General features: G+C 38.1%; 1 protein-coding gene across 1 annotated transcript in view; it reads right to left on the bottom strand.

Annotated features, from left to right (window-relative positions):
- Positions 1 to 15,490, bottom strand: part of ME2 (malic enzyme 2) — a 48,887-nt gene extending 33,397 nt beyond the window's left edge. The window contains exons 1-2 of the mRNA XM_058557151.1: positions 15,395 to 15,490; positions 8,544 to 8,663 (exon numbers count right to left, since the gene is read on the bottom strand). Of these exons, the coding sequence (XP_058413134.1) occupies positions 8,544 to 8,651 (108 nt within the window). The 5' untranslated portion in view covers positions 8,652 to 8,663; positions 15,395 to 15,490. The remainder of the gene's footprint in view (positions 1 to 8,543; positions 8,664 to 15,394) is intronic.
- Between the last annotated feature and the right edge of the window lie 433 nt (positions 15,491 to 15,923).

Raw genomic sequence — 15,923 nt, 5'->3', positions numbered from 1 at the left:
GACTTATTTGGTTCTAGGTATTTAAGTCTCTGTCTAATCACTAGCTGACCACTAAGCTAACGAAGCAGAGACTTCAGGGGACATATACAACAAGAATAAAGACTTTAAAGAATTAATTCAGAAATGTCACTAAATAAGCAACAGCAATAGCAAAACAACAAACCCAGGAGGAGGATCCAGCTTCCAAAGCAGCCATATTATTTAAAATGTCCAGTTTCCGACAAAAAATTATGAGGCATACAAAAAACAAAGTCTGGCTCATAAACAGGAAAAAAGGGCAGTTAATACAAACTATCCCTGAGGAAGCCCAAACATTGTACTTATTAGACAAAGACCTTAAATTAGTTATCTTAAATATATTCAAAGAACTAAAGGACATTATGTCTAAAGAACTAAAGTGGGGGCTGGCCCCGTGGCCTAGTGGTTAAGTTCAGCATGCTCCGCATCAGCGGCCCAGGGTTCACAGGTTTGGTTCCCAGGTGTGGACTTATACCACTCATCAGCCATGCCGTGGCAGTGACCCACATACAAAATAGAGGAAGACTGGCACAGATGTTAACTCAGGGTGAATCTTCCCCAGCAAAAAAAAAAAAAAAACTAAAGGCAAGCCTGAGAATGACATCTCAGTAAATAGAGAATATCGATAAAGAGATAGAAATTATATAAAGGAACCAAATAGAAATTCTGGAGTTGACAGTACAATAACCGAAATTAAAAATTCACGAGAGGAGCTCAACAGCAGATTCAAGCAGGTGAAGAAAGCATCAGCAAACTTAAAAGACAGATCAACTGAGATTATCCAGTCTGAGAAAAGGAAAGAAAAAACAATGAATAAATATGAACAGAGCCTCAGAGACCTGTGGGACACCATCAACAGTGCCAACATGTGTATAATGGAAGTCCCAGAAGGCAAGGAGAGAAAAGGACAGAAGAATATTTGAAGAAATAATGGCCAAAAACTTCTCAAATTTGATGAGAAACATTAATCCACCTATCCACGAAGCTCAGCAGCTCCAATCAGGAAGAACTCAATCTACACCTGGACAGATCATATTCAAATGGTCAAAAGACAAAAGGAGAAATTTGAAAGCAGAGAGAAGTGACTCATCATGTACAGGGGATCCTCAAAAAGATTAACAGCTAATTTCTTATCAGAACCCATGGAGGTCCTAAGGCAGTGGGATGCCATTTTCAAAGTGAAGGAAAAAAACCTGTCGACCAAGAATTTCTAAATCCTACAAAACTATCCTTCAAAAATGAAGGAGAAATTAAGACATTTCCAGATAAACAAAAACAGAGAGTTCATTGCTAGCAGACCTGTCCCATAAGAAATACCAAAGGGAGTCCTTCAGGCTGAAATGAAAAGAGACTAGACAGTAACTGAAATCTCTCAAAGAAATAAAGAACATGGGTAAGATAAAACTATATAAGTAAATATAAAAGACAGTACAAATGTATTTTGTTTGTAGCTTTTTTTTTCTCCTACTCGATTTAAAAGACAACTACATAAAGCAATAATTATATATCTGTGTTGACGGTCAGACAATGTATAAAGATGTAATGTGTATGACAAAGCAGCACAAAAGGTGGGGAGCTACACAGGAGCAAAGTTTTGTGTACTATTGAAATTAAGCTGGTATGAATCTGAACTAGACTGTTATAAAGATGGTACTTGTAATCCCCAGGGCAAACCACTAAGAAAATAACTCAGAACAAGGCAATAAAAGAAATGAGAAAGGAATTAAAATGGTACACTGGAAAATATCTATTTAATACAGAGGGGAGGGAACAATGGAGGAACAGAAGAACACAAAAAGACAGAAGGAAATTAGAAAACAAATAGCAAAATGGCAGGTATAAACTGTACTTTATCAGTCATTACATTAATGTAAATGGATTAAACTCTACAATTAAAAGGCAGGTATTGGCAGAATGGACAAAATAACATGATCCAATTATATGCTGTCTACAAGAGACACACTTTGATTCAAAGACACAAAAAGGTGGAAAGTAAAAGGATGGAAAAATATATACCATGTAGTGACCAAAAGAGCTGGAGTGGCTATATTAATAACAGACAAAACAGACTGAAACATTGTTACTAGAGAAGGACATTTTATAATAATGAAAGAGTTAATCCATTAAGAAGATATAACAACTATAAACACATACACATCTAACAAAAGAGGCCCAGAGTACATGAAGCAAAAACTGACAGAATTGAAGGCAGAAAGACAATTTAAAAAGTTGGAGACTTCAATACATCACTTTCTATAATGGAGAAAAAAACAAGACGGAAAATCAACAAGGAAATAGAAGACTGGAACAACGTTATAAAGCAACTAGACCTAAGAGACACCTATAGAACGCTCCACTCAACAGCGGCAGGATATACATTCTTCTCAAGTGCACATGGAATATTCTCCAGGACAGACTGTATGTTAGGCCAAAATACAAGTCTCAATGAATTCAAACGGATTTAAATCATCCAAAGTATGATCTACAGCCACAATGCAATGAGATTAGCAATCAATAATAGAAGGAAATTTGGGGAATTCACAAATATTTGGATATTAAACATACTCCTAAATAACCAATTGGTCAAAGAAGAAATTTACAAAGGAAATGAGAAGATACTTTGAGATGAATTAAAACACAGATCAAAATTTATGAGATGCAGTGAAAACAATGCTTACAGGGAAATTTATAGCTATAAATGCCCATATGAAAAGAGCCGAAAGATCTCAAATTGATAACCTAACTTTCCACTTTAAGAAACTAGGGGAAAAAAAAAGAGCGAACTAAACCTGAAGCAAGAAGGAAGGAAGGAAATAATAAAGATTACAGTGAAAAATAAATGAGATAGAAAAAACAATCAGATAAAAAAAATCAATGAAATCAAAAGCTGGTTCTTTGCAAAGATGTACAAAATTGATAAATCTTTAGCTGGACTGAAAGAGAAAAGAAAGGAGAAGACTCAAATCACTAAATCCTTTGTGTCATATATTTCTCCCTGTAAGATTTTATCTAAGGCTGAGAAATATCAAGGAGATAAAACCAAAACTGTCTCTCTTCCTTTTTCCAAATCTAGTAAAAGGCTAAAGCGAAAAAGCTAAAATTTATGTTTAAATGAACTACGTAGTTCATTTAAAATTACTTTACCTATCCTATTGCCAAAGATAAATAAGTTGGCTAAACAAGGTTTCACTACCTATCTCCTATTTAGATTGAGGGGACACTCAAAAGCATTTTATTTATAATGCAGGGTAGCAGTTAAAATGATTATTAAAGAAATAATTTTAAGTATTAAGTATGGTAATAGTGGTCAAATTCTTAAAGTTGAAGCAAGCCTGCAGAGACAACACTCGTTTAAAATGAATGCCTTGATTAGTTCTTTAACAGTCAGCAGAAACAATCTTCTTCTCATCTGCCCTCCTACTCTCTCCATCTCCCAATGCCACTTGTCACACCAAGTCTGCATTTTTCTCATCTCTGATGCAACAGCAGTGCCTTCTCAATTTACACAGTAGAAGTGTACCTCCTTCAGCTGATCCTGAATGATCCTCTGAGCTGTTTTCTTTAGACACATGCTGTTTCCCCACATAAGCCAATATTGGTAAAAATCCCTTAACTAGACTCTTGAATGTGCAGGTAAGCATGCTAGGGGGGAAATAAAGGCCCCTTCTATTTCCTTCTCTTCAAGTGCAGTTAGAATAAAATCCACCAGGGATTAGGAAATTACCAAACTTATTTATAAAACTGATAACATGACTAGTAACTAATGATTTATAATGTCAAAATTGGAAACAATATTCAGCAACAGGGTCATGGCTAATTTATAAAACATCACCTGAAGGGAATAACTCACATTTACATAGTATTTTACAGTGCCTAAAGTAGCTTTATAATTTTTCTTTTTTCTCTATAGCACTCTAGATGAAGAAACTGGGATCCAAAGAGGTCATATCTACACTGAAGATTAAACAGCCAGTCAAGATAGGACTCTCATCAGTCTTTGCAATTCCATATCTATCTACTAAACTATTATGCAGCCATATATCATAAGGTTTATGAAACATCATGGAGATTATTTATAATATACTCTTCTCAGTGATAAAATGGCATATAAAATTGAATACTACAGTCTTAAAAGTAAGTATACTTTTAACAGGATCATGGCAATATAAAAATAGATGATATACTGGGGTAGTAGGAATGTGATTTTTCTTTTTTTGTTAGTCATAATATTATCTGTGTAAATAATAAGAATCACAAAAAAAGTCTGAATTAGTTTATCTATTAGGGAACTAGGCACAGGAGGTTAAAATAAAAACAAACAAACCAAAATTCTCATAGAATGAGAACCATAAAACCAGAGCTCCCAATACAAAGCTAAAGCAAGTTATTAAATCTCTTAGGGCTTAAATTTCCTAATCCACAAAGTGAAGGAGTTATTAATTCTCTTCTTCAACACTTCTTCTCCAAATATGTTAATGATTTACACTGGCATTTACTATTTATCTAGCTCTTTTAGCTCTAGCAATCTATGGTACATTATTCTAAATAGAGTTCCTTAGGATATTCAAATTTGGCTGAAATAACTCTTCCACCTTGAAAAAAATATTTGATTTAAAAGAGATATTCACTAATATTATGGAGGAACCAGGAAAATAAAAAATTTAGACAGCAGGAGGGCTTTGAGAATTGCTAGTTGATATCAGTAGCAATTTTTTTAATTTCAGAAGGACTCTGATACCTTTGACACCCATATCACTTCATCAATAAAATTGTTTGCTTCTCTCCTGCTAAGGCAGCCAATCCACAGGTAGGAAGAACTGGAAGAAAGTGAAAAGAGTTGGGAGCGGAGGCTATGCACAGAGTTCAGAGTTGGCCCATCTTTAATCAAGCAACTGCTTACAGTTTTACAGTTGTTATCATAATAAACCTCAGCCTGAATACTCCCCAGATCTCCTGTTTGAGAAACTGTCCTAAGGCAGCATTATTAAATGCTTATAATTACCTCTAAAAGCTGTAAATCTGCACTAAAAATAAATATCTAATTCATTTACTATATACTTTCTCATTCTTCTATGACTCAACCTAATATTCCTTTATTGGTACTCATTTTATACTTTAAAGCACATTTTACCTAAATCTTTAGGCCTTGTATAAGCCAAACAGGACGTATATCCTGAGAGTTATAGAAATAATCCCACACTAAAACATTTCAGATACTTTAATACCGATTTGGATTTGTGATGATAGACAGGGCAGATAGAAAGCAATTGATTCAGAAGATAGAATCCATTTATATAACGCATTCCCTTAACTTCAGTATACTCAGGCACTAGTATAACGTAGTCCTGGAAGATTCAAATGCTTGTTTAGATTTCTGAAAATGTGTTAAATGAGATGAAATAGCACCAATAGAAGAAAACTGTAACTAAGTGGCAAGGTTTGTTCATAAGAAATCCATAATTATTCACATCAGATGTTCTAATTAGCTTATGTTGCTTTAGTATAGGAACTAGGTCTTACAACTCAATGCAGAAATTAGAAATAAAATATGTCCATCAACTGAAAAACTTTTAATGTAATTTAAAATTATTCTTACTTTTAAAACATATATACAACTTAATTAAGACTTTGTAAGATGAAATAGGCTCAAGGAAAACACACAAAAATCACAAGGAAACACAAAAGTCAGCACACTGGAAGAAGAGCTGTGAATACGGCTATTTCCTACCTTCTTACTTTGCAAAAGTAGATGACAAAACAACCGAATCCAAACATCTTTCTTGGAAACAAAACTCATGTTTAATTATCTGTGCAAACGAGCAGCATCAACTACTTCAGGCTTTTTCTATCTGTGCATTCATCCATCCATCATTACCAGGGTTCTGTGTGTGCTGAGTACTATGTTAAGGCATTGAGGATCTTGAAACAAGACATGGTCCTTATCCTCAAGGGACTCACAGTCTCATGGAGGAGTTCGATAATTCCAATAGAGAATTATCAATGGTAATAATAGAGGTAAGCACAAGAATGCTAAAAGAACACATAGGTGGAGGGACTCCTCCAGTGTGGTGGGGACGTAGGGGACAAGGGTCAGTGAAAGCTTCCTAGAGGAAAGGATGCAGAGCTGAGTTTCAAAAAACTATTAGAAAAGTTAGCCAAAGGAGCATGGGGAGAAAGGAGAAATCTAATTTTACACTTGTACCGTCCTTTGAATGTTTCAAAATGCTCTATTATCTACATTATTTAAGTGAGAAAACTGGCCTAGAAAGGTTAAATGATTTGCCAAAGTTTCATGGCTAGTAAGTGGCAGAGCTCAAATTAGCACCACAACTCCTGCTCATAATCTAGCATAATGTCCAATCCTTTAAAGTATAAGGACTTAAAAAAATTTGTCATAAACAATTTCATATTCATACCAGAACAGGCAAATCCACAGGAACAGAAACAGATTAGTCGTTGCCAGGGGTTGAGTGACGAGGGGACAGGGGAAGTGGGGAGAGTGATGGCTTACTAGGGTTTCCATTTTGGGTAATGAAAAGTTCTGGAACTAGAGAGTGTGATGGATGCACAACACTGAATGTACTTAATGTCACTGAAGTGTACACTTTTAAATGTTAAAATTGTAAATTGTACATTATGTTTGCTTTACCACAATAAAAACATTTTACACACAGAATACCAGGTACACCTTTAGTAGACAGTGATTACAGGCATACATTTAAAAAGATTAAGAATTCAGTACTGCCTTTAGTTACTATTTTAGTAATCACAGCAGCAACATACTCTTAAAACAGTATTTATAAATATGTGAAAAATATTAATTTAGTCCACAATGTTTGAAGCACAAACCTGATTTCTTTGCATGGTAAGCCCCCAAGGAGTCCATGACCCTCACACTGGGAATCACTTCCTTCTCAAACAAACAAACACAACAAAAAACTTTTCACGATGCTTAAGGGATTTCCAGAAGTTGTCCTTCAATGAGGTAACCATACAGACGCTATCCAACCTTAGAGATTTCAGGCCAGAGTGTTAGATTTTTTCTTTATAGAAGTACTATAATACATTTTAGGCTATCCTCCTTAAAATTCACTTGCTACTTAATGTACTTTATAAATTTCTTATAACTCCCCCAAAGTATGTTTTAAATAGTTTCTAAAAATAAAATAAAACCATATTTATCAAATGTTTGATAAATTGTATCAAATTTATATACAATGAAATTGTAAAAGATACAAGAAATTTTGAATGGTCCCTGCCCAAAAGGAACCTGAAATATAAATTCATGAAAACCTAAATACTATCAATTATTTCAATGACAGCTTAGACATGAAAAGAAGCACAAAGCAACATATATTGATTCTTTGCCATAGGAACAGGAAGATAAAAACTGCTACAGGGTTTCAGAGAAGGGAGTGATTATTCCAGTCTATATGGTGGTGTGAAAAGGCTCTAAAGGAGAAGTGGATTTTGAATGAGTTGCATCTTGAAGAGCAAGCAAGATTTGGGGAGGTGAGGCAGAAACAAGAGAGGATTAGAATATCCCTCATTAAACTTCCTTTAATTCACTAACTGCTTGCTGAATTCTTGTGCTGTGCCGGGTACCAAAAACGCAAAGATAAGGTGCTCTGTGTGACCCTTGGTCAAATTCCCCTCTGTAGGCCTGAAACCCCTCAAAACACATCACACCATACAATTAATTATTTCCCCCCCATAACGGGAAACAAATGAGATTAGCAAATTTTTTATGACTGTTGTTTTAAAATAAATGACACCTTCATCTGAATGTACCTTTCCAAAAGGTAAATTTCATATATAGCATATACAGCAATAAACCCAATGTATGCTTTCTGTAAGAAATCTCTTTCCAGAATTACTTACTATTTAATATTGCCACTAAAAAATACAGGTACCTGCCCACTGAATGTAGCTTGGATGAGGAACAAAGGCACAACTAGATCTCAATGTTGCCCATCATTTCTGTCCCAAGGGTGTAAAAAGGGGCACAGGTGTCTTTCCTTTGAAGCAGTAGTGTGATTAATGGGCAAAATCACTCGTGTGCAATCATTTCTGTCCAAAAAGCTGGGCAGAGGTGGGGTGGGGGGGGACATTAGATAAAATTTCATTTTACAATTTTGACCCCACCCTCCAAGGGCCCAACTGATTGGTCCAGAATGAGTACCTGAATCGAGCTGGGTCAATCTAAATATTCCATATCTGGCCAAAAGTCCTGGCCAGACTGCTATTCTGGGGATTTTTTTTTTTTTGAGTTAGAACTAGGATATAAAGTCGATCCTTTCTGGTGGTAGAAGTTGTACAGGATGAAATTTGGGAGCTATAAAGCAGCCACGATTCTCACCACGTGGAGGACAGTGAAAAAAAAGTTCATGCAGAAAAAGCAAATACCTCTGAATAGATTTAGTATAAAGCTACAAAATACAAAAATTTCATACTTTATCAATCTAAAATATAAAAAACCTTTATCAGCAAGAGAGACAATGTATGTTAGTATGAGTGTTACTAACCTTATTTGTTCTTGGGTTCAACATAAGCGGCTTGCCTTTCTCTTTTGTGTGAACACGACGACATGCCAGAGGACAAGGAGCAGCAACTATTCTTAACCGGGACAACATCTTTTCTTTCACCTGGGAAAAGCAAAGCAAATTAACCACTGATGAGAAACAGTACAGAACTGCATGTACATCAGGTATCAGTTTTCAAAAGCAGATTTAGAAAGCTTAACTTTCCACATGTGAAAAAGCTTTTTCAAAATACATTTATGTTTCTACAAGTTGTAACGATTCTAAAAAGGTAACAATAAGGTGAAGGCAAAGACTTACTTTTCCTGACAACACTCTTAAGTCCTTGGATAATAATTAGTGCTCCTCTTTATGTATTTATCTACTACAGTGTGCTAAACATTTACCCTTTTTCTAATCCACACAAGCGTGGCAAGGTATGTATCTTTCACTTATGAGAGAAGAAATTGAGATGTTAAGAAACAAGGTAACAGCTTGTAAAGAGCCAAGTGAGTGCCATGTCAGTGAGTGTGGGAGCTTAGCTTGAAGGTGGAAAAGTGAATAACAGGAAAGCCTGGAGCATACACATTCAGAGGAAGAGAAGCTATCCAGATTCTTAATCTAGACTTAGAATTTTAATGTACTAATATATTCTATGTTTAAATTTAATGTACTAAACTTTTTTTGGTTTTAGAAAACCTGTTAATATAAAAAAAAATCATGCAAATTGGCTAGAAAACATGTTTTCGTCCTTTCACATCCATCACAAACATATGGGAATTCTTCAAAATGGAAAACTCCACATAACAGTTATGCACTGCGTAACGACGTTTTGCTCAATGACGGTGGTCCCATAAGATTAGTACCATAAAATAGCCTAGGTGTGTAGTAGGCTATATCATCTGGGTCTGTGTAAGTATACTCTATGATGTTTGCACAACAAAGAAATCACCTAGCAATGTATTTCTCAGAAAGTATCCCCGTTAAGTGATGCATGACTGTACATTAAACCTTAAATATTTACTGATGGGAATATATAGATTCTTCTGCATATCAATTGTCCTACCAAATATCAATTTGCAATGCCCATGTATTTCTTTAATCATCACAAATCACTGCAATTACCATGCAATAAGTTTTTTAATGGAATTTATTTTCTTTATTTTTTTTTGTGAGGAAGATCAGCCCTGAGCTAACATCCGTGCTAATCCTCCTCTTTTTTTTTTGCTGAGGAAGACCGGCTCTGAGCTAACATCTATTGCCCATCCTCCCCCTTTTTTTCCCTCTTTCTCCCCAAAGCCCCAGTAGATAGCCGTATGTCATAGCTGCACATCCTTCTAGTTGCTGTATGTGGGACGCGGCCTCAGCATGGCCGGAGAAGCGGTGCGTCGATGCGCGCCCGGATCCGAACCCGGGCCGCCAGTAGCGGAGCGCACGCACTTAACCGCTAAGCCACGGGGCCGGCCCAAATGGAATTTCTATTTGATGAGAAAGCCATCGTATATGGGGGTGTAGCAAAACCATTTACATTGGGATTTTTTAAAGTTGATTTTTATGGAGGTGAAATTCATATAACATAAATGTAACCATTTTAAAGTGAACAATTCAGAGGGATTTAGAAAATCCATAATGTTGTGCAACTACCACCTCTATCTAGTTCCAAAATATCTGCATCATCCCAGAAGGAAACCCAGTACCCATTAGGCAGTTTTCCCCTCTCCCCCAGTGCCTGCAACCACCAGTCTGCTTTCTGTCTTTATGGATTTACCTATTCTGGATATTTCACATAAATGTGGTCCCTAAATATGGCCACAAAAACAAGAAATCTATATGATCATAAGAACATCAAGAATCATGAGGTGGGGATGGGGGTGGGGATGGGACAGATATTGTTTAAGGGTACAAACCTACAATGAGTAGTAAGTCCTAGAGATCTAATGCACAGTATTGTGAATATAGACAATAATATTGTATTATCATCATCAAACTTGCTAAGAGACTAGAACTTAATTATTCCAACCGCTAAAAAGAAATAATTATGTAACATGACAGGTGTTAACTCTTGCTACAACAGCAATCATATTACAATATATAAATGTATCAAATTAACATGTTGTACACCTTAAATTTACACAATGTTATACGTTGAATATATTTCAATAATAATAATAATAATAATAATAGACGAGAATAATAACATACCACAAAATAACTGATTTGTGGTTTTTGATTTTCTTCAAAAATGTTCATGTCACAAAAGACAAACACTAAGGAACTATTGCAATTGAAAGAACACTAAACAGATATGACAATTAAATGCAAAACCTGATCCAAAAAAAATGCTATAAAGGACATTACTGGGACAATAGGCAAAATTGGAAGATATACTGTAGCTTCTTACATAAAAGTATTGTGCAATTTTAAATTTTATGAACTTGATAACCACATGTAAGAGATATCCTTGTTCCAAAAATACACAGTGAAATATTAAGGGGCCAAAAGGTACGATGTATGCAACAAAGCCTCTCAAATTATTTCAAAATAAATTTTAAATGGTAGCATTGGTCATGTGTTTGTGTGGTTCTTCCAGGGCAGCCTTATTTACCACAATTAAAACTTTGGTATCAAAAGACTGGATTTAGTATTGCAGTATATTGGTAAGGTAGGCAAATTTAAAATAGTAAGGAATACCTTTTATTTTAAATTAAAGAAAATCTGAAAAAAATTACATTTTGTAATCAGTACTTGTAGTATAAGAAACACGTTGGTCTTTGTCCCCAGTTTCTGGTATAGAGCTCCTAAAAATCCTCAGAATTTCCTAAGTGATGGAGGATCTTTTGTTATTCATAATCAAGCTGCTTAAGAGTTTCTTGGATATTAAGATATGTCTGTGGTTTCTACCCTCGGTACGTCATTCACACTGCCTTATCCTGGGAGCCAGTGGAACTTACTCTCCCAGTGGGGTTTATAAACTGGCTTAGGACTGAAACTGCTAGGCCATTGGCTACTGGAAACTACCCTACTTGGGGCTAGAAAAGAGATGGTCAATACCCTCAAGACCAAAATTCGAGAGAGGTCATGACTTAGTGCAATGAGCACAAGCTCTGTAGTCAGACAGACTTAAGTTTGAATGTGGACTCAGCTAATTACCATTTTGGAATCAGCTGTGTGACCCAGGCATTCCCAAATGGTCTCTGAATTGGTGTTAGTCTGGGACACACTTTTCACTGGTCTGTGACCAAATGAGAAAAACTAGGACAATGTAATATAGTTTTTCATAATACTAAATTTATTGTCTTTGTTTTCATGTTGTAATTATGATCTTCCTACCTTTTTGGTGATAAAAATGTCCTTTCTTTTATAAAAGGATGGGGATGGTTGAGTGTAGTTTTTAAAAAGGTCCTTAACCTTGACAGAATTAAAAGTTTGCCATCTTATGTCTGGTCCCAGTTGCCCCCTTAACACACACACTTTTTTTTTTTTTACTGGCCCATCAAGTTCAAAAGTCTGGGAACCACTGACTTAGAAGTCTCACTTTTCTCATCAATAAAATAGGGGAGGAGAAACTATTTGGCAGAGTTGTATGTAGTAATGATGATATATATAAAGTATCAAGCCCTTAGAGCTTTATCATCATCATAAATAGCTTGACTACTTGACTTGAAGGTTTATTCAATGCAATCCATACCCAGGCAGTCTAGCAGAGTGGTCAAAGGCAAGCTCTGGAATCAACTGCTGGATGTAAATCCTGGCTTTGCCATTGCTAGCGCTGATCCTGAGCAAGTCGGAGTAAGTCAGAGTAAATCACAATCTCCCTAAATTGCAGTTGTCTCATCACTCAAATGGGGATGATAAACAACAGGACCTACTAAACAGGGCCGTTTTAAGATTTAAATTAGATAATCCATGTAAGATGCTTATCACAGTGCCCTCTAAGTGCTCTATAAATGCTAGTTATCTAAGCATTATTGTTATTAGTAGTAACAGACTAAGGTGGTCAGAAAGAGTCTTCTAAAGGCCTGTTAGTTTCCGCATCAACATCTTCTAATGCGAAATCCATATTAAGAGGCTACAAGGATAATCATGGTTAACATTTATTTAAACTATTTCAAATTAAGTTTCCAAGTCGAGAATGAGAATTTGGATGGCATATAGATGCAGGCAACATCAAATGTCATCCTAAACAATATCTACAGAATCAATACAATATTTTTCATTACTTTTGAAATTTGTACATATTGATCAAAGGAGGTATAATATGCAGCCATCTAACCAAAATGATGACTTTCAAATAAAACAGTTACTTTTTTATAAAAGCAAATGCAGGGGCTGGCCTGGTGGCATAGTGGTTAAGTTCATGCGATCTGGCCCGGGGTTCGCAGGTTTGGACCCCAGGTGCAGACCTACACACCACTTATCAAGCCATGCTGTGGTAGGTGTCCCACATACAAAGTAGAGGAAGATGGGCACGGATGTTAGCCCAGGGCCAATCTTCACCAGCAAAAAGAGGAGGATTGGCAACAGATGTTAGCTCAGGGCTAATCTCCCTCACTAAAAAAATAATAATAAAAAAATAAATAAAATGTAGAGTAATTTTTATACTTAGTGTGAATTTTGTCCTCTAACATTGTTCCTCAGTAAACAACTATAAGTTTCAGTGTTATTTACATTTTAAAATATGGCTTTAAAGTTTGTCTGAAATTCACCAACATAAATTAGAATTTATTTTACTTTAACTTAATATAAAATTGAATATAGTTTAGCATAGCTTAGTTTTATATGAAATTAAATACAAGCTATGCATGAACAGCATTATAGTAGGAGTTAATTTACAAAAGAAATTCTCAAATGGTAAATGAGTTCTTCCTTTATGAATTTTTTAATGTGTTTTCATAACAAATATATTAAAATACAAAAACATTATACATATTCACCTTCTAAGCCGTGAGCAATTCTTTCTCAAGAATAACTATTGAGCAAGAGAGAGTATGTTGTTTGTGTGTGTGTGTGTGTGTGTGTGTGTGTGTGTGTGTGTGTGAGGAAGATTAGCCCTGAGCTAACATCTGTTGCCAATCCTCCTCTTTTTGCTGAGGAAGATTGACCCTGAGCTAACATCTGGGCTCATCTTCCTCTACTTTATATGTGGGACGCCTGCCACCCACAGTACGGCTTGGTAAGTGGTATGTACGTGCACGCCTAGGATCGGAACTTGCGAACCCTGGGCCCAGGTAGTGGAGAGCACGAAATTAACCATTACGCTACCGGGCCGGCCCCCAGAAAGAGTATGTTTTAATTCTCAAGAGAATGAAGAACTTCTACAAGAGCACAGCCTAACGTTTTCTAGTAAGGTATGGTAAAGGTAATGTCAGCATTTCTGGCCTCTAACCCTAACTTTTAATGAAATCTTTATAACTACCATAAAAGAGTCAGATACAGGTTATAAATCAGTGCTCAAAATTGATTATTTAAAGATCCAATATTAGATGACAGAGTTAAACTGTTTTTTCCTGTATTTCTGCAAACCATGTAACACAGCAACACATAACTGAACTAGTTATAGTAGTCACACAATAGACATATATATATATACTATAGTGAGTGTGTATATATACATATATATACACACATGGATATGGGTATATGGGGGGTGGGGTGGGGAACGACTGTCTCTGCTCTAACTCCCAGAATGTTCGGCTACTGAAGATCAAAACTTATGAGTACAACATTGCAATTAGCTTAAAGACATGAACAATGCTTAAGGAGCATACAAGGTTAAGAGAGGACTGGAACTAATAAATTAGACTGCCTCAGTTTGAACCCAGGCTTTGCCGCTTAAAACCTGTGATCTTGGGCAAGTTACTTAACCCTCCTAAGACTTAGTTTCTTCATTTGTAAATTGGAGAAGATAACACTATCAACCTCAAAGCGTTACTGAGATAACAGTGCTCGGCCCATAATTAACAATTAATACGTGCTTCTATTGTTATCATCATCAATTGCAACATGAAAAGAAATAACAATGCTATTAACTGCTTTGCTTAGAAGTGACTGCCACAAGCCTTAGGAAGGTAAATCAAACAGATATGAGATAACACGTTTCGTAAAGAAGCACTTCTGTTGAGATTTGTTGTTTTGATTACGCTCCCTACCAAAAGGCAACATGTTTTCTAGAATTATCTTCAGAACCAAGAAAGAAAGTCAAATCCAGGACCACAAATGTAACACCACACAAGGAGAGATGGTTATCGCGGACATCAAAGAATCATCTGCCAATCCGGGTCCACAGATGCCATTTCATATGCATGGACAGAATCTTAGAACTTTCTAGCTTGCAGCAAACTTCCTTTAAAGCAAGGAACGAACGACCGCACACACAACCACACCCACACTACCTAACTCCTGTCATTAACTCATCCCTGCATAAAAAGAGATTTGACGAGCCACAAAATTGGTCTTTAAGGGGCGCTGGAGGAAAGAGGAGAGATGCTCGTGATCCGGAGCCCACAAGGCCTCACTCCGGAGCGGGAGGGAAGCGCCCTGGGACCAGGGAGCCGAGAAACTGGGAAGTCGCGCCCCCAAACCGTGTGCTGGGGAAGAGCCGCGGACGGTCGAACCGGGGGTCGCCGCGACCTGACCGCTCCCGCCATCCCCGCCCCGACTCAGTGAGCCCCTTCCCTTCACCTGCCCCCATCCTCCACGCCGGGGCCTCGCCGGCCGCACACGCGGAAGCCCGGCAGCGGGTCCACGCTGGGCTCCCCGGGCCGGCGCGAGGAGGCCGGCGCCCGCTCCCCTCCCGGCGCTCCCGCCCGGGCCCGCCGCGCCAGGGCGCCCGCAGCTGCGCGCCCCCGGAGCCTTACCCGACGTCTCGCCCCGCGACAGGTGGTGCTGCCCGCGGAGAGGCCGCGGCCTTGCCGTCCACCCGGGCGATGCTCAGCTCCGGCCAGGCCCGGCCCTGCCCTTCCCCCAGCTCCCCGGGGCCCGCGCCAGCTGAGGACGCGACTGGCGTGTGCAGCAGGACAGCGCCGACGAAGCTAGTAAAGCGGCGTAGCGAGGAGAGGGCGCCGGGGGGAGAGCCGGCACCGCCCCACGGGCGGAGACTGACGGGCGCGCGGACCAATGGGGAGGCAGGAAGCCGGCCCCGAGAGGCGGGGCTCCGCCTCGCGCCTCGGCGGCCCGCGCGCCGGTTCCTGCCCTGCAGGACCTGTCTCCGTCTCATTCCCGGAGGTTATTGTTTTAAGGCCGGGCGCGCGCCCTTGTGGACGCGATCCCGAGGAATGTGAGAGGGGCCGTGTAGAGTAGGAGTCCGGAGATACAGGCGACACCTGTCGCTCCACGAAAGGAGCCAGGGCCGGCTTACCTCGATGCGGACCTCGCATCGCCGGGGTT

The sequence above is a fragment of the Diceros bicornis genome, chromosome 16, assembly GCF_020826845.1.
Source record: "Diceros bicornis minor isolate mBicDic1 chromosome 16, mDicBic1.mat.cur, whole genome shotgun sequence".
In the NCBI taxonomy this organism is placed as follows: domain Eukaryota; kingdom Metazoa; phylum Chordata; class Mammalia; order Perissodactyla; family Rhinocerotidae; genus Diceros; species Diceros bicornis.
This window is presented reverse-complemented; position numbering and strand designations above follow the sequence as displayed.